Here is a 19,207-nt window from a genome sequence, read left to right as displayed (position 1 = left end):
AAGTGTGAGATTTGAGTCATTGCCACGAGGTTGACACACTGGGACCCGTCCCCTGGGCCACGCCAGCGTCAGGAGGCTGTGGACAGCAGTGGGTTTGGTCTGGTGTGGGAGGAGGCCAGGCGAGGCGCTGAGAGCTGGGCTGTGTCCCAGGCCGAGGGGGCAAACGCCGGAGGCACTGGGGTGACCCGAGGCACAGGGCACTGGAAGGGAGCACTGAGAAAAGCCGGTGCCCAAGAGCCCCAGGGCGGGAAAGGATGGCTGGACACTGACAGGCTACGTGCTCTGAGCAGCTTCTCACAGATGACCCGAGGGGAGACCTGGAAACGAGTCCCGCGGCCGTGGTGGGGACGTCGTGGGCCCCTACATCACAGATGACACGGAAATGACGCTGAAGGCGAAGAGAATCTGTAGTCTCACCTGAGGACTGGGTTTCTCATCTTACAAAACCAAGCAGCTTTGTTTTAACTGTGAGGTTAAATTCAACTTTGATTCAATGTGATTTAACTTCTATTTAGAAGGAAATCGAGTTGTTGTCCTTTGGGGGAATTATAACTATGTCTGGGCTAGTCTTTTAAAAGGTGAATTAGGGGCACCTGGGTGGCTCAGTCTGTTAAGCGTCCAACTACAGCTCAGGTCATGATCTTTCGGTTCATGGGTTCGAGCCCCGCATCGGGCTCTGTGCTGACAGCTCGGAGCCTGGAGCCTGCTTCGGATTCCGCGTCTCCCTCTCTCTCTGCCCCTCCCGTGCTCGTGCTCGTGCTCATGCTCCGTCTCTCTCTTTCAAAAATAAACAAACATTAAAAAAAAAATAAAAGCTGGATGAAAAGCTGAAAGCTAACCTACATGATTTCCTTGAGAACTCAAGACATTCCTTCACTCTTTTCCTTCTGGGCGCAGGATTTGTTTGCTCTTGATGCAAAACACAACATTTTAACTCAAATTAGGGAGAAAAAATGGAGAGGGGTAACAGGGCAGCCAGAAAGCTCCTGGACCCCAGTAGGACTCCTGGGGTCCCTGTAACTGTCTCTTACTCTCTGGGGCCAGGACAGCCATGCCCCGGCCTCTGCTCTCCTATGTCAGTCTGATTCTGGGTCTCACCCTGGGCAAAGCGATATACAAGCTTCTACAGCCACATACAGTGTCATAGAAAAAAGAGTGTAGTGTTGACAACTTGTGTGACACATTCTGAACTGTAATCATTTCCCACTGATTGGATACAGTACCCGAGAAGGTCCCACTGATGTTCCCAGAGTGTAGACGAGGCGTCGTGGGACTCCAGAGGGGTTCATTGTCCCTGTTTGCTTAGAGCTTCCCCTGAGAGGGGAACAGGTATATGAAGACCATTGAGATCTTGGGTGTTTTCCACACTGATGTCTACCCATGTAGACCATGTAGCCCTTGGGGACTGTCTACCTATGTGTTTTAAAGTTTATTTATTCATTCTTAGAGAGAGAGTGTATGTGTATGCAGGGAGGGGCAGAGAGAGAGAGGAGGGAGAGAGAATCCCAAGAAGCCTCCATGCCGTGCTGTTAGCACGAAGCCGGATGCCGGGCTCGCACCCGTGAACCACGAGATCATGACCTGAGCTGAAATCAAGAGTCAGACACTTAACCGACGGAGCCACCCAGGCACCCGTGCTTATGCTTTTTGCCTAGAGACCTTGTCACCTGCAAATGATCCTACCCTATACAAATACGCCCAATAATGGGATACTACTCTGTAATGAAGGACAAACATTCACTCAACAACACGGGGGCACCTCAAACCTGTTAAGCTAAGTGAAAGAAGCCAGACTCAAAAGACTACAGACTGGAGGAGTCCATTTATAAACTATTCTGGAAAAGGCAAAACCATAAGGCAGGAAGCAGATCGCCGGCTGACAAGGTCTAGGGAGGGGCTTGACAACAAAGGAGCGGGAGGGAAGGTTGGGGGGGGGGGGTGGCGTGGAACGTCTAGATCTTGCTTGTTGAGGTGGCTGTACAGCCCCAGATGTTGTCAACACTGATGGGACCATATACGAAGAAGTAAAAGTACTCTCTATAAAAAGACACTCTGCAAATTATACCTCAATGGATTTGACCAAAAAGAAAGGTTTTTAAAGAACCATTGACCAAGAATGGGTGACACAGATGTTGAAGTGAAGAGCCAGTCATGAAAAAAGTAAGATGCATGGATTGATTTGTAGGGGAAAGGATGGACGGCTAGATAGGAGATAAAGCAAGTCCAGCGAAGCTCGGTGGCAGAATCCAGGGGGTGGTTGTGTAGATGCTCCCACTACAATTCTTTCAACTTTTCCGTATGTGAAAATTGTTGCCAATGAAACCTTGGCACACATTTAAAGAACACATCTAACACATTTCCTTCATGATTCGTACCATTTAGAGGGGTGCTTGCAAGCCCACAAAATCCCTTCCATGCCACGGCCTCTGATGGGCTCAAAAGAGCATATTTTCTGATCCTTTGAAGCCATGCTGATAGAAGTAAAGCTTCCCCTTGTCCAGAGGGGGAGTCTCTCGAGGTTCTTCGCAGGCTCCTTTACATGTGTTTACTTGTTTTCCTTTCACACAACGTTAGCAAGTGAATCCTCTAGGCTTTGTGTCACTTGCTCGGAAATTGAAGGATTGGATTAATTTGACTCTATGGATAACAAGTCCTCGGGGAAAGAAACTTTGGGCGGCAGAAATTCAGAGTCAGCAAATATCCCAGACCCTGTTTTTTTCTGGATCTTGCCCAGCTGTGCAGGGCACGGGCTCCAGCCCTAGATGCCTCTCTCCATTTTGTGACGGGGACAAGTGTCAAATCACCCACTCACAAGCACGAGAACACCTCTGGTGCCTTGGAAACCGGGCACCATGGGATCAGCCCACAAGGGGACAGGGAATGGTCTTGTTTCCCAGTCGGCATTCATTTTGGCGGGGGGGGGGGGGGGTTGCAAAGATTCACTCTTCCGGGAGCATGTGGGGACTAGTTCCACCCTACATTACCATGTGGGGACAGTGGGGGCAGTGTGGCAAAGCTACAGAGTCCCAGACTCCAGGTGAGGTGAATAGTCAAGTGCACACTCCAGTCCACATCCAATACACTCCCTTTTTACAATTATGGTCTTTGTGTGTGTGCGTGTGTGTGTATTTGAGTGAATCAGATTAGATATACTCAAACTGCCCGAACCCTGCAAACCTTCGTGTGCATTTATTTGGCCGTATGAACCCCGTCTAAAGAAATTCAAGGCTGCTGATGGACACAGAAAGGTATTCAAGTTAGGTGGCTACATGACACAAGCAAGTTGCAGAACAGATCCGAGAAAACAATATGTTTAGTATGTTTTAGTCCAAGAAATGAGAACACTATGCTGTATGGTCGTGGGCTGGGGGCGGGTTCTAGATGACTTCCCCCCCTCTCCCTTATGTGTTTGTATATTGCTTGATTCTTGCACCACAGAGACGTGATGGTTTTGTATCAGCTCAAAACGGAATGAAGAGGTTTGTTTTCTAGCGTTACTGCCCAAGCTCGTGGTCTTCACAGCCTTGACAACTGGCGTGTGTGTACATGTGCACACACGCACACACATTCGTATGGACTTAAACAATTTCCGATCTTGCTGTTTCGGAGGAAAACCCGACACGCACAAGGTGGGTGATGTTTGGCTCACATATTTCAAGATGGTTTTTTCGTCTCCTGGAACCCTCCTCCCCCTGCCCCCACCCCCAACTTAATACACTAGCTTCACGTTACCCAGAAAATGTGCTCTTTTGCTAATTTTCTGCTTTTAAGCAGAGACCAAGTTGTTATTCTAGTGAGTAACTTTTGGGCTCTTTTTATCTGTCTACAAACAACCAATCTGAGAATAAAAGGCTTTGGGATCTGTCACCAAGCCCTGAGTTCTCTAATCCGTCTGCAATTTTCTGCCTTCCTTTCTTCCTTTCTTTCTTTCTTTCTCTTTCTTTCTTTCTTTTTCTTTCCTTTCTTTCAAATTTGTGTTCATTGTAGTAGTGTTTCTTCTTCCTCTCCTTCCCTTTTCCCTCCACACCCTCTCTTTTGTCCACCCTTGGCTGGACACAGCTAAAATATCTGTCCAGATCAATGTACATACAAAGAGAGCACTTTTTCAACCAACAGAACCCCCTTGAATTATTCAAAGTATCTCCCTTTCTCGGGTTTCCCGTCCTTTTTTTCCTTGACAGTAGGAGCTGGAATGGGGCATCTGGCAATGGCACTCCCAGACTCAGTCATTAAGGCAGAAGAAGGGTGAGCCTTCTAGAGAAGCAATTACTCTTCTGGACCATGAGAAAATATGTAACGCCACGTCTGAAGGTGTATAAAGGACTCTTACATCAGTGGGAATGCGAGGGTCCCTAAACAAGATACAGCTGAATCCTCTGGAACTGGCAGGACTGTGGGGTAAACAAGATGTGGGACTGGGGGGAGACTCAGGCCTGGGGGGGGGGAGTGGGGTGGGGGGGCAGCCTGCCTGTTGTCTGAGCTGAGGCTGTTAATGGACAATTTTAGCAGGTGGATAAAATGGAGCCTAGAAGAATGTGTAACTTAGGGATTGTAGGGAATGTTCTAGAAGGCATCTTGCCCCCTCATTTACCGGCTCCCAAATCTTTAAGCTTATGGCTTTACAGCAAACAGACACCACCACAGGGATTCTTGGGTGGGGAGATGGACCAGAGAGGCCCGGCCCGCAGCGGTAGCAATGCCGGAAGGAACAGACACTCAGGGCGATTCCGATGGCATCAGGGCAGCAGCCTGGCGGGTACGAGGCAGCAACGTGGCTTCTGCTCCTCTGGGATGTTCGAGCGTCTGCGCGCTGAGAAGCCAGCTCGGGGCTTCCCCAGGCCAGACTCCCAGGGGAGGGGGCGCAGGGCCAGCGAGCAGGGAGCCGGTGCCGAAAGCCGATAGTAAGCGGGCCTGCTCTGTAAGCCGACGCTGGCTCTCGGGCAGGCAGGGGCCATCTGCGCAGTGGTGGCCCCGTGGGGACAGAGGCCGCCGGGAAAGGCGCCCCGCGCACCTTCCACCTTCCGTAGGCCTCTCCGGCTCCCCGGGACCTGCCCGGAGCCTCGGCCCTCGGCCTGAGCTCCATTGGAGCCGCCTGTTATTTAGAAGAGACTCCCAGAGCTTTCTAGGGACCAGAGGGCTCCCCAAAGCCACGCGGGGTGAGGAGGAACCGCAAGGTGTTCTTACCTCCTTGTGCGGAACTGCACGTCCAGGACAGCCACGGACGGGAGAGCCCTCCTTCGAAATCTCGCCCGCGCTCCCAGGCACGGTCCAGAAGTCTCCCCGCTGCCCACAGGCCCCCAGCCGCCCCGTCACAAAGAAGAACGCCACCCACTGAGCCAGGAGAACGGGCAGAGGAGCAGACCTGACAGCCGAGTCACGTTACCCCTGGGAAGGAAGTCGCCAGTGGTATCTCTGAGCAGCATCCCTAATCTCAACCGTGTATCAGCTTTGTCACTGCTGGCTTCCCAGGGACCCAGGGAGCTGTCACTGGGGTCCGCGAGGGTGCCATTCTGCGGCCTTGTCCATCAAAGTTCCACCAGACGGAGAGGCAAAACCTCCGGAGGACACGACAAGACGTCCTCGGGCTGTGTCATCTGGATGTTTTTACTGGTACGGAGAACGGCCTGGGGATCCACCGTTGGGGAAAACGCCGGGTTTTCCAGAAGAAAGGAGTTGTCGCACCCCCAGAGGCCAGAGTGGTTTTCCTGGGCGCGGCCGGACCCTCCCGCCTGCGGTGCTGCCCAGGGCTGGACGTGCGGGCGGGTGGCGTCAAGGCTCAGGAAGAAGGGCCACCTTCCCCAATGCGGCATTTACCCCCCAACCGCCCAAAAGCACTGGTGGCCCCGCTGCACTGTCCCCCACGTCACTGTCACCACTTGTGTCCTCTCAGATGCCAGCAGCCACCACGGCCATGTACCGGGCACGGTGCAAGGAGGGGGCACAAGCCATGTCTTTTAACCTCCCCAGTAGCACCGTGAGGCTGGTGTCATCGTAACAGCCGTGTTACGGTCAAGGAGGCGGGCACCAGGGAGGTACAGGGACCCCCCCACAGGCCAGTAGCTGAGAAGTCTCCCTGCTATCAGAGCGTTACCCTTGCCAGGGGTCCCGTCCCTCAGTGTCCCCTAACTGTGGCAGAGTAAAGGAAAGGCAGGCTCACGGCCAGCCCAGACGCTGCTGTCCTCGTTCAGAAAGTCCAGGCGTCCATTGAGCTATTGGTCACACCCCTCTTTACCTGGGGGTCTCAGGTAGGCAGCCTGGCAGGGTTTCCGGGGTGTCAGAAGAGCCCCTCTTCAGCCTGCCCACCATCGTGGATTTGGGCCTTTCTCTGGTGGCCCCTCATAAAATGCAAATATCCCAGGGGCACCTGGGCAGCTCAGTCGGGTGGGTTTCTGACTTTGGCTCAGGTCACGATCTCGCGGTTGGTGGGTTCGAGCCCGGAGTCAGGCTCTGTGCTGACAGCTCAGAGCCCGGAGCCTGCTTCGGATTCTGTGTCTCCCTCTCTCTCTGCCCCTCCCCAGCTCGTGCTCTGTCTCAAAAATGAATAAACATTAAAAAAAATTTTTTTAGGGGCGTCTGGGTGGCTCAGTCAGTTGAGTGTCCGACTTTGGCTCAGGTCACGATCTCACGGTTTGTGGGTTCGAGCCCCGCGTCGGGCTCTGTGCTGACAGCTCGGAGCCCGGAGTCTGCTTCAGGTTCTGTGTCTCCCTCTCTCTCTCTCTGCTCCTCCCCTGTTCACACTCGGTCTCTCTCTCAGAAATAAAATAAAGATTAAAAAAAAAAAATCTAAAAAAATTTTTAATGCAGATATCTCTACGAAGGGCAACATGTTGTAACTCTCATACCTTGGTTCCATTACGTGGCATGCCACCCTACTACAGACCGTAAACATCTCATTACAGACACCGGGAGTGAAAAGCAGCAGCCAGGGGTGGTAAGGGAAGGTGGCCTTCGGGAGTCATTGCTTTAATAAGAATACAATTTTGCTTGAACTCAAGCCTTTACTGAGTATTCTAGGTGCTGGGCATTTTGCGGAGTTACAGGCCTGTAGAGTGTGGTCAGAATTGGTTTCTACATGAGGAGATTTGAATATGGACGGTGTATTGAATAACGTTATGGGATCATTGATTTTGTTAGGCGGTTATGTAGGGAAAGGACCTTATGTTTTTTAGAGATGCTTTTACTGAAATATTTAGAGATGTCCTAATGTCTGCAATTTACTTTAAAATACTTTGGCAGGAAGTAGGTAAAGCGAATATGGCAACACAGTAACGATTGTTAAGTTTAGGTGATGGGTGTATGGGGTTCGTTATATTATTTTCTGTACTTCTCTGTATAGTTGAAAATTTTCATAAGAAGAAAGCTTAAGGAAAAACAAAGCTTTCCAGTAGCTCAGAATCCATGTTCTACCGCAAGGATGACAGGCTCTGTGGTAAGCATAATTCTAAGATGGCCCCTGACTCCTGACCCTGGTACACATGCTCTGTGTGATTCCCTGATCTCCAGTGTGGGAAAGACCTGGAATATGATGAGATTTTACTTCCATGATTAGGTTATATGGGCAAAGAAGGATTTTACAGATGTACTTAAGATCCCTGATCCCTGATTTTGAACTAATCAAAAGGAGATTGTCCTGGGTGGGCCTGGCCTAATCAGGAGAACTCTTTGCAGGAGAGATTACAAGCAGTACCAGATACTCTCTAGTTGACCTTAAGAAAACAGAACTTCCATGGTGGAGAGAGGGCCCAGTGGGTAGCCTTTTCTTGCTGAGGGCCTCAGTCCTACCACAAGGAACTAAATTCTGCCAACAACCGTTGAGTTTCGAAGGAGACTCTGAGCCTCAGAGGGTTCAGCAGTTATGGCTGACACACCGACCACAGCATTGGCTGACCCTGAGCAGACCCAGCTGATTCATGCCTAGTCTCCTGACCGATGGAAACCGTGAGGTAATAAATGTGTATTGTTTGAAGACAATAAGCTTGTGGTAACTAGCTACAAAGCAACAGAATACAAATACAGCTTTTTGCTGTTGAGGCAGATCTAATTGATGAGAAATAGTACTGGGTTGGAAAGGATTCCAAGACTGGGCCTGGCTTCCCTGGGTGAGGAGAATGGTGGTCGATTAGCAACGCCTGCATGGGCACGGGGGTGCAGAGTTGATTAGCAACGCCTGCATGGGCACAGAGGTGCAGAGTTGATTAGCAATGCCTGCATGGGCACGGGGGTGCAGAGTTGATTAGCAACGCCTGCATGGGCACGGGGGTGCAGAGTTGATTAGCAACGCCTGCATGGGCACGGGGGTGCAGAGTTGATTAGCAACGCCTGCATGGGCACGGGGGTGCAGAGTTGATTAGCAATGCCTGCATGGGCACGGGGGGTGCAGAGTTGATTACCAATGCCTGCATGGGCACGGGGCGGGGGGGTGGTGGTGCAGAGTTGATTACCAATGCCTGCATGGGCACAGAATTGCACAGTGGTGGCATGTGTATCTCCTATTGCCATTCAAGGTCCCTTTGTGAATTTTGGGGAAAAGGTTATTAACTTATTTTTTCTCAGTAACAGAATCACCCCAAGGGTTACTCTTGGGTCTCTGAGTCAGAGGGGATGCTGACCTGTGAGAAAAGCCTCAGAGAAAGGGGACAGAAAAAGTTATCAGAGACAGAGTTTAGCAACTGCAAAACAATGTCTAGGGCCAGCCTTGTAGGCTGGTGTTTGCAGTGAGAAACTTCTCCATTGTTCTCGCTTCAGCGTCCTCACTCTTTTCCCCTTTCCACGGCCTCTACTCCTCGGCCTTCAAACACGCACAGGTGTTCCATGAATTGGCAAAGTCAACCCCAGGCAAAGTCACTTGATCCGCTGCTGATTCTGACTCACACTGACTCTGACACGGCGGGCCTCTTGACCACTCTGGAGGAATGTCAGAAACCCACCCCCCACCTTCCTCAGACGCTTATGCCAAAGAGGTCAGGACCAGCCCGCTTAATGTCAAACCTGGATTAAGCATTTGTTAACACCTCATTGTTTCGTATTAAAACCATGCAGAAACCTTCTCCCAAAGTCCAGGTGTTAGTCCCATGATTTAAGTACGATCGCTGTCACGAAACCGGTCCTTCTCCCAAGTTCTTGCCTGTGGAGGGAAGGCTGCCCCACCCCCACCCCATCGCTATGCAACAACACAGATCATACTCGACCCTTTCTCAGCAACACGCCCCACACCGGAGGTCTTGTCCGAAATCGGCGGGACCACAGCTCTTTTCCCCCACGGACACAGAACGAAGGCTCGCAAAAGCCAGAGTCCGAACTTGAGAGGTTCAGGTGAAAGAAACAGATAAGAAAATTGGTAACGGCTGTTCCGTTATATTAAAGATTCCACTGCGTGCAGTTTCTTGCACGTGGGGTGCTATTTGAGACCCAAGCAGCCCAGCTGGGCCCCCCACGCTAACACATCGTCACCGTTTGCCATTTATGCTCCCAAACCCCTCATTCCTCTTAATTCAGCCGTCTTCACCGGGGGCTTCTAACACGTAAGAAAGTCTCACCAACAGCTAATGAGGCTGAAACAGCACCGTGTGATGGGCCTTTAGCGAGAGCAACACCCAGCCCTTAAACCGGGGCCCGGGGGTCCACAGTGGTCACACTCTGTGTCACGGCCTACTGTCCGCTGGTGAGCATTTAAAGAGTTAACTGCTCGTGTTTAGACTTGAGGGCTTGGGCTGAGAAACTCGCACGTTTTTGTTTTCTGGAAAAGGCAGGAGACCTGGCCGCGCGGGCCTCCGTTCCTCATGAAAACAACGTGACGACAATATGGTGCCGTCTTATGGGGGGCACACGTGTTCCCCGTTTACCACAGTCTCTACCGCTTCCCCGTTGCCTCTTCAGGCCGAGGCCGGAAGTCACTGACGCTCGTCATCATGGCTCTACCGTTGTTTTTCTCACGACAAAGACGAGCGCTGTGAAAACAGCCCTTGACCCACTCACGTACCTCGGCAGCCTAGCCCCTCGATCTGAACTTGCTGACACGTGGGGTTAAATGACCCTCCCCGGCAATAGACCCGCACCAGTATGGTACTTACTGGGGGGTGATGGTCCCGGCATATATTAGGAACGTTCTTTCTTTCTCAGGTTACTTCGACACTGAACTCTCCCTTTTGGTTAGCGTTTCTGTCAACTCAAGGGGAACCTCAGTGAGAGTCTGATAATTTAGGAAACACACGACTGGTCCTTTAACGGAAACGTGACTCACCCGAGTCTCACCCGCTCTAGCTACCTGCCCGTTTGATCGGACATCTGGCGCCTGGCCCCCCTGTAGTAAACGTAAGTTCCAATTCACACAACCCCTTGACTGGTGTCAAGACTCATTTGTAGTTTCCATCTAGATGCAGAAATAAAGAGAGAGGCCCTCTCTCACCTGCTACTTGAAACAAGGCATATTTTGTTTCATACCTCTGATTAGGAGGCAGCTACAGGAAGGAAGGGGGAAGGAGGGGAGGAGGAGGACTAAGGTCTTGGCGAGCGGGTGCCCTGGACGAGGAGGGGGCAGGGAGGGGTGCGGAGGGGAGGCCAGCACGGAGGAGGGGCGCAGGCCACACCCCTGGGACACTCACGGTTGAGCTGCCTTCTCCGGATCCTGTCCCTCCATGGCCTGCTCCTGACCCAGTGTAATCGTGAAGGTAGCACCATGGTCCCGGCCTGAGCCTTCTACAACCTTCTCATGGCAAGGAGCAAAAGGGCGCCGGGGGATACGGAAGCCAAGTCCACTTGTATCGAAGAAAAAAAAAAAAAAGCACCCCAAACACAAACCGTCTTCTCTTTTTTGTATCTGAGGCTTCCGTTGACTTCTTTATCTTCTAACTTGCGTTTTCCTTTCCTTCCCTTGGCTCCCCGCTGGCCCGAAGGCGGCTGCCGGGCCGCGGGGCCGAGCCTCTCCCGGCCTCCTGTGCCATGTTTTATGCATGAAGATGATGGGGCGGTAATTTATTCTGGAGGAGCTCCTGTGTCCGCCCCGCGTCACAGCAGCCGGGCGCCGGCTGGGGGAGGGCAGGTGGCGGGTCGGCGGGAAGGACGGGCTCCCGCTCTGCAGGCAGGATTGAGGAGCTGGGGGGCCGGGGCCCTCACACCTCGGGGCACTTGATTTATTTACTGTTGGGTCTCTGGCACCAGGCACAGGGCGGCGAACAGCACACAGTTGGTGAATGGATGCACGGTCCCGTGATAACCGACGTGAGGACTTCTTTGTGCCCCCAGGAGCCCTTTGCTCCAGTTAAGCTGCTGGCTCCCTGCCTGCTCGAACCTTCCCGCCCGTGTCTCTCCCTGTATTCCCCGCCCCCCCCCCACTGGAAATCTTGTTTTCCTGTGAAGCATTCCTGAACCCACATTGACGGGGCCAGCCCCCCTGCACCTGTGCCCCTCACGGTCCTCTGGCCCGTGGCCAGACGGCCCTCGTCCGTTAGAGCTCTTCTCTGTTCGCTGGTTTGTTTTAACGTGCGTGTCCCAACGGGAGGCAGCTTCTCGGTAGCAGGAAGTATAGTCCTTTCCCCGAGCTGCCGCGTGCCGCGCGGTGCGCATGGGAAACTGGTGGCATGGAGTGGCTGGGACAGTCGGCCTCCCCGATCTCTGTAGCCCCTCCTCAGACCACCCTGAATGAAGACACAGTGTAAGTAAATACACTGTGCGGGTGATAAAATCGCAGCCTCACGCGGGGCCCGCAGGTGTGGCCCCTCCAAGCAGATGGCTTTCTGGAACCGCCCTCACGCAGACGTGGCAGAGCCTCGCCCGGGAGGGAAGCTCTCCCTGATTGCCCTTCCGGACGCCCTGTCACATTGCCGCACACAGCCTACCGTCAGTGGTCAAGGCCTTAGGAACAGCCTCGCCGTGAGGCCGGGATCGGGAAAAGTGACACTCAGGTGCCCGGACTGAGCCCAAGAGAATCCACCAGCTGGCTGAAGGCAGGGTCCCTGGCATCTCTTCGGTGTCTCTCGCAGGGCCACAAGCCGGGGGGACGGGTGACTGTGGAGAGATCGGAGTCGGGAGGGCTGGAGCGGCCCCCAGCCAGAGCTGTGGCGTGGGCACGGCTTCCTCCCAGAAGGGAAATGACCCACAGACCTCCCCAGGGTTGTAGAGATGCAGTGAGATAAAGTAACTCTAGGGGTCCAGCACATTGGACCGCTCCCCGGGAGCTCAGTGGCTCTGGGCCCGGCGGGGCATAGAGTACCTTCCGAAACGTCTGGGTGCAAAGTTTGGTAGCCCGCTGGCTAGCTTCGTGCCTTGAACATCACTGTGCCTCAGTTTCTTCATCTGTAAAGTGGGGAGAAGAATGACAGCCGCTGCCTTCGGGTTATGCTGACGCCATGAGTCGATGCACGCAAAGGACTTAGATTGCGCTCAGCATAAAAGCATTGCTCCTGGTTGTCAGCGGCTACTGTTAATTAGCCATGTGATTTCACAAAAGGGGGCAAATTCCCTGGGCCTTTGTTTCCTTAGCTGCAAAATGGGGCGGGGGTGGACAGGAGCTGGGGTATATTATGTCAAGAATCTGGAGTATTAGTTTCCTATTGCTGCTTTAATTTATCACCACAAATTTAAAAGGACACCAATATCTTACAGTTGGTGAGGTCCAAGTCTGGAATGGGTCTCACCAGGCAGATCGCGGGGCTGGGTTCCTCCTGGAGGCCCTAGGGGGACGATCTGTTCCTTGATTCCAGGGGCTTCTGGGGGCAGCTGGTTGTCCTCGAATCTACATCCAGGGGTCTCTGTGAGCCTGGGGGACCACCACCCCAGGGCCCTTTACACCAAACATAGTGACTTGGTTAACGAGGGTCGGGGTAGCTTGGCTGGTCTACACAATCACCGCTGGGCCCTGGTGGGTCTGTATCTCGAGCTTCGTTTTCCAAAGCAGGGTGGAGGGTGGAGAACAAGATTTGCACAAAAATCTATGTAAGGCGGCCACTGAGAAGGTTTTATTGGCTGTTGCAAGGGGACACAATCCCCTAGAATGACGAACGCAGGACGAGAAAACCAGGAAGCCTAGGAACGGACGTTCTCACAGTCTTGTCTGCCCTTGACCTCCACGATCATTCGCTGCAACGCGTCTCTGCTCTTCCTGCCACTAACGGTAAATCAGATCAGGTGGCCGCCAACCAGGCAAATGAGAGAGGAGAGGAAGCTCCAGAGAGGATGCTCCCTTCCGCCATCTTGGTTCACCATTGGCTCTTCAAAGTCTGTGCCCGCAATGAACTTGAACCTACGGTATGTGATACAAAATGAAGCACGTTTTTTTCTTTTCTTTTCTTTTTTTTTTTTTGCAGTCGGTATCAGATCTTCTTTCCTCCTCCTGAGGCCACACGTTTCCTCAGGCCTGTGCTGCCTGAGTCACTGCTTTTCTGATGCACATAATTTACAACAGCAGGTGAGGGAGAACAGCGGGCCAGGGGGGCGGAAAGTACAGTTAGGTCTAAAATGAGAGGCAGTTGAAAAGTTTGCATTTCCTCTTCTCTTGTGCATTGAAATACAAATCATACCAGTTGATTCCTCATAATCACGGAGAGACTGGTGGGAGGGGGGGCGGAGCCAGAAGCCGAGGACTTTCCATCATTCTTGCCAGTTCTTTCCGGTCACGTTGGCCGTGCTGTGGGCCCACGGCTCCTACCGAATGCTTCCCCTTTCTGACTCCTCAAGCTTTCCCTTTTCTTTCACTGAGCACACACTTGTAAACGGTGGGAATAAGTGTCTGTGGAGAGTGTCACCCTCCCAGGGGACATTCTCCTTTGCGCTACGGGTCGAATCTCAATTTCTGACTCTCCTCTAGGCTCGTGCTGCTATTAAACCTTCATAAGTTGCAGGATTTCATGGCCAAACAGATTCCGCCGGGAGCAATGTGTTTAAAAGAACATGAAAAAAAAAAGGGGGCATAATTATGAGATCCTTTCTTCATTCTCCCTTCAACTCGTTTTCAATAGGTGGAGACTAGACGCTAGGTTCGGGAGAAAGCCCACCGGCGGGTTTATTTCTGCTTTTTTTTTTTTTTTTTTATATATGAAATTTATTGTCAAATTGGTTTCCATACAACACCCAGTGCTCATCCCAAAAGGTGCCCTCCTCAATACCCATCACCCACCCTCTCCTCCCTCCCACCCCCCATCAACCCTCAGTTTGCTCTCAGTTCTCAACAGTCTCTTATGCTTTGGCTCTCTCCCACTCTAACCTCTTTTTTTTTTTTTTTTTCCTTCCCCTCCCCCATGGGTTCCTGTTAAGTTTCTCAGGATCCACATAAGAGTGAAACCATATGGTATCTGTCTTTCTCTGTATGGCTTATTTCACTTAGCATCACACTCTCCAGTTCCATCCACGTTGCTACAAAAGGCCATATTTCATTTTTTCTCATTGCCACGTAGTATTCCATTGTGTATATAAACCACAATTTCTTTATCCATTCATCAGTTGATGGACATTTAGGCTCTTTCCATAATTTGGCTATTGTTGAGAGTGCTGCTATGAACATTGGGGTACAAGTGCCCTTATGCATCAGTACTCCTGTGTCCCTTGGATAAATTCCTAGCAGTGCTATTGCTGGGTATTTCTGCTTTAAAACAGTCCTGGGGAGAAACAGACTTTCAAGGCCTCAGTGGAGAATGGAGACCACTGAGCTAAGGCACATAGTGCTACTTTTAAAGCCAGCCACTAAGGAAAACTTGGTATTATTTTTAAATAAAAGCTTATCAAACACCAGGAGGAAAGAACAGCACAGCACGCTATTTATTTCTCTCCTGCCACAAACACACATTAAAAAGGACATAGGGCTCAGCTTAGTCCCTGGAACCGGGAAGGGAGCAGGAGCCAGGTCCTGGCTGTGGCTTTCCGGCTGGCTATCAACCCACATTGATGGAGTGCTTACCAGGAAATAGGCTTTGTGTTGCATGCTTTGAGTAGATACATGCTTTTGTTTAATCTCCCCCATGTTCTTATTAATAAGTAGCTATAGTAATCTCAGTTTTTTAATGTTTATTTATTTTTGAGAGAGAGAGAGAGACAGAGCATGAGTGGGGAGGGGCAGAGAGAGTGAGGGAGACACAGAATCCGAAGCAGGCTCCAGGCTCTGAGCTGTCAGCACAGAGCCTGATGTGGGACTCGAACTCCCGAACCGTGAGATCATGACCTCAGCTGACGTTGGCCGCTCAACCGATTGAGCCACCCAGGCGCCCCGCTTCTCTTCTGTTTACCCCAAAGTGAAAATGAAGAATCAGAACCTCCCAGAACTTCGGAGCTGCAGAGAACTCGGGGATCACTGCCCGACCCCTTCACATCACGGGAGGGGAAGCGGAGACTTAGACAGAAATGTCTCCTCAGTGGCACCAAACCAGTTACTTCCTGAGGCATTGTTCTTTCCACGTTCACAAGCCATCACAAGCCTGACTTCTCGCGTATGAAATGCATGCATTGTCGGCAGTGTTTTGAACATTATGTTTTATGTGTGAGCAAACAGCATCGCAAGAACGGCATTTTAAAATGGTGCTATGATGGGGCGCCTGGGTGGCTCAGTCGGTTAAGGGTGGGACTTCAGCTCAGGCCGTGATCTCACAGCTCGTGGGTCCGAGCCCCCCGTCGGGCTCTGTGCTGACACCTCGGAGCCTGGAGCCTGCTTCGGATTCTGCGTCTCCCTCTCTCTCTGCCCCTCCCTTGCTCATGCTCTCTCTCTCTCAAAAATAAAATAAAAACATAAAAAAAATTTTTTTTTTAATGGTGCTATGAAACCAGAGCTTCCCAAAGGTTTCACGCGTGTGGTTCCCAGAGGGATACTCATCTGACTGGGGGCACGTATATTTTTATACATTTTTAGGACGGAAAGGGAAGAGAGTGGAGGGAGATAAGGAACGCAGTGAGGAATGGTCTCTCCTCGATGTGTCTGCCGAGGGTCCTGGACCCACAAGAATCTGGGCGCCTGCTTGAGGGCGGTTGTCCAAGCAGCCCGGAGGTGTTGACTTCACTAGGTTAATCCGATTCAGATTTTTTAGATGTTGTCGGCACTGGCCATATAAAGATGAACAATACGTGGGTTTGCCCCGGAGAACCTAACGTCCCGTGGGGAATGAGGACCGATTCACAAATAACTCCATTACCGGATCCGACACGGTGGGTGTTGGAGCTAGGCCCCGTGGAGCCATTTGGGAGCCCGGATGATAAAGAAATGATTCCAAAAGGAAGAGGGCACCCCGGGCAGGTTTGGGGAGGTGGCGGCATCCGAGCTACGCCCTGAAAGACTGGGGGATGTCAAGGCGGGGAGAGGAATGAGAAAAAAAGGCCTCGCAGGCCCAAGACTCATGTGCACAAAGGCTGGTGGAGGGGGGTGGGGGAGTGGGGGGTAAACGCCAGGCAGCCCTGGAAGGAGGGGAGGTCCGGGGCAGGGAGAGCAGCCTGATGGGGTGGCCGGAGGCCTCACGGGGGGCAGGGGGAGGACAGACCCTCCTAGTCCAGAAGGAAGGGGACTTGTTATTCATCCAGGGCCTCCCTCATCACTGGGGTGTCTCGCCTTGTCCTCAGGAGTCCGTGGATCTCACGCCTCCTCTCTTCACCACGCTACCTGGACAAAGAAGAATCAGAGATGCCCATGGATGCCACGGGGTGTGGCCCCGCAGGGATGCCAAATAAGGTGGTCTCGAGAGCCCAGAAGCTGCCCCTGGGCGTCTCAGAGAGGGTGGGCAAGGGCCTTCATGGAGTCATCTTGTCCCAAGCTGTGGGGTTGAGGTCCAGAGGCTGAGAAGGCACCCAGGGAAGACCGTCTCTGGGAACTGTGTCATACCAAGCAAAACCTCAACAGAAAACTAGAAATCAGAAAGGAAAGCCGTTAACGTACAAAGCAGAAGAAACACTTGCTGAAACACTTTGGGTTACCTGGCCGACATATTTAAAAGTGAAACAAACGTTGAAAATCTAAAAGATGTAAGCATTTACTGAGGGCTCGGTACGTGCCAGACGTCGCGCCAAATGATTTGGGGGCATTATCTCCTACAACCCTGGAGAGCCTGATTATAACCAGAAATTCGCTGGGTGAGAGTGAAGTCTACACCGAAGGGGTTAGTTGGTTGATGGCAAAGGTTAGCGTCATCGAGTTGGGATAACCAGTTCATCCTGGGTTGTCAGAGGCTTCGCCGGTTTCGGCACCGCAAACCTCACGTCCGCGGAACCCCCGGTCCTGGGTGAACTGGGATGGCTGACTGAGCAGAGTCTCTCTCTCCTCTTTTTAGGGTTTGTGCGTGGAGAGGACTGGACAGCTAGGGCCCTTCTCCCCGGGATGACATTGGATGAATACTGCCAAACTCCAATTTCTGTATCTTACTGTTCTAGCTCCTCACCCTGTGCCTTCTTCCTACATAGGTTCATCTTGAGATGGCGAAGCAGAACTATGATCATTCCCTCTTCCAGGTGCCTTCCTGCGCCACGGTGGCGGGCAGGTGCCAGCGTGGGGCACACTCACCTGCCTCTAGAGCTCCTCCGGTGACTTACATCCATCAGGCAGGTGCGCCGATGTGAGTCTCGAAGGAGCGAATGGGCAAAAGCAGTTGTTGGCCTTGTGTCAGGAGAACGGACTGTCTGGCAAGCGGGTCGACCCAGAAGCTTCCTGATCATGGCAGAGGCATGGTGCTTCCGGGGTCTTAGGCGGCCTGCTCTTTTAAGTTCAGTGTACCCTGAGTCCTCGCAATGATATTATGAGCTGTCGGTAACCATTCCTAAAGCTCCTTTTGCATAAATTAGCCAGAGGATTCTGTAGTTTGCAACCCAAATACCACAGACAGAGATGGTAATTTGGATGCCATTGCCAACCACTTCACAGCGGCCTCCTGGAGTCGCTGTTATTGGAAGGAATTCTGAGGCCTCGTCCAGGCTCAGTGAGAACACCCACTCTGCTGGATTGAGGCCACCGTTATGGCCCCGGAGAGAGAAGAATTACAGTTGTGCCAGACTTTCGCCATCTGTGGTTAAGGCGATTGACAGAAACATGTCTTTCTTCTTTGGCTTTACAACCATACCGTCATGCGTAAGGTGTCTTCTGCTAAGGTGTTGACGTTGTAAGTTTAACTCTGGAAATCCGAAATTTTAGACATATTTCTTTACACTTGGTTTTTAGAAGTATAAGCTACGTTTGTCTCTGACGTCGAGGGTTGAATGGTCGTTGCTGGAAGTTCTTGAAGAATGGGAATGTTCTCTTGGAAATTTCTTGCCCCGCCCAGATAAAGGAGATTCAGAATATTTACGTTCTAGCATACATTTTCACTATATATGCCTGTCTATATTATAGTAGGTATGTATTACCTTTAAGGGGTAGGATAATCAATGTGGCTAGAAAGAAGGAATTAAGATCTTGCTCGAGTTTAAATAGGTATGTATTCTATTTCTTACAACTTCCCTTTACTATTCATAGTTTAAAATAAAATCTTGTTGAATCCTCCATAAAGGCTGTAATGTGTGCTGGTGATAGGAAATTACATTTGTTGCATTGGCTGTAGAACATGACTATTATAGGAGACAGAATCTTCTTACTTAAACCATAAACGAAGTTAGCAGCCTTATGCTATTTTTTCTTCCACTATGTATATCTCTCAGGTTCTCTTGTTGGACAGACAGGGCATCCGCTGGCCCCTCTTACAGGTGGAGAAAGAAAATAAAGCCACTCTGCCTGAATCCACAACACAAAGCATGATTTCTTTGACAATTCCTAGAGTTTGGGGTTCCTCATTGTCTCTCCCTTGTCCCATGTCTACCTGAAAGGGCTCATCCCCTGGGGGGTTTTCTCTCCGAGGGGGACTTTTACTTTCCAACTCAGAGGTGACAAAGTTAAGGCTGTAGTGGCCATCCAGCCACTACCGTCTCACCGCCCAGGCACTGCCTGTTCTGACACCTGTCGACGCAAGTTGAACAGACCTTTTTTTTTTTTTTTTTTTTTAAATTTTAAAGAGAAAGGAGAAGAGTTTTTTCTTTGACCCCAAGTTAAGACAACAGCCCGGGATACACAGTCTTTACGAAAAAAGAGACTGTTGTAGGGAAGGAACTTTTGGTGCCGGGTTATATATGTTTGTTTGTTTTACATAAAGAGTTACAAATCATCATGACGAAAGACATTCCAGAAAGTTACAGACTTTATCTTAGTGTTTTTAATGTGTGCAAAGCTGTAGGGCTCTAATCTTATGGGAACCAGGGAGGTTTGTTTTCTTATCTTTAT

The 19,207-nt window shown here is 51.3% G+C and overlaps 1 protein-coding gene and 1 long non-coding RNA gene across 7 annotated transcripts in view; one reads left to right on the top strand and one right to left on the bottom strand.

Annotated features, from left to right (window-relative positions):
- Positions 1 to 10,950, bottom strand: part of RIPOR2 (RHO family interacting cell polarization regulator 2) — a 233,083-nt gene extending 222,133 nt beyond the window's left edge. For 3 of the 6 annotated variants that reach the window (XM_086706109.1, XM_086706110.1, XM_086706104.1), the window contains exon 1: positions 10,602 to 10,949. In XM_086706109.1, the coding sequence (XP_086562235.1) occupies positions 10,602 to 10,677 (76 nt within the window). In that variant the 5' untranslated portion in view covers positions 10,678 to 10,949. Of the gene's footprint in view, positions 1 to 10,601 lie in introns of all 6 variants that reach the window. The other 3 variants (XM_086706112.1, XM_086706106.1, XM_086706107.1) reach the window with 2 other exon arrangements.
- Positions 10,951 to 11,420: 470 nt separating this feature from the next.
- LOC147580685 (uncharacterized) lies at positions 11,421 to 18,442 on the top strand. Its single transcript, XR_015250976.1, has 2 exons — positions 11,421 to 11,650; positions 17,235 to 18,442. It is a non-coding gene; the product is annotated as an uncharacterized LOC147580685 (long non-coding RNA).
- The last annotated feature ends 765 nt before the right edge of the window (positions 18,443 to 19,207 follow it).

Source organism: Puma concolor, chromosome B2 (genome assembly GCF_028749965.1).
Source record: "Puma concolor isolate L17-30 chromosome B2, mPumCon1.1.hap2, whole genome shotgun sequence".
Taxonomy (NCBI): domain Eukaryota; kingdom Metazoa; phylum Chordata; class Mammalia; order Carnivora; family Felidae; genus Puma; species Puma concolor.
This window is presented reverse-complemented; position numbering and strand designations above follow the sequence as displayed.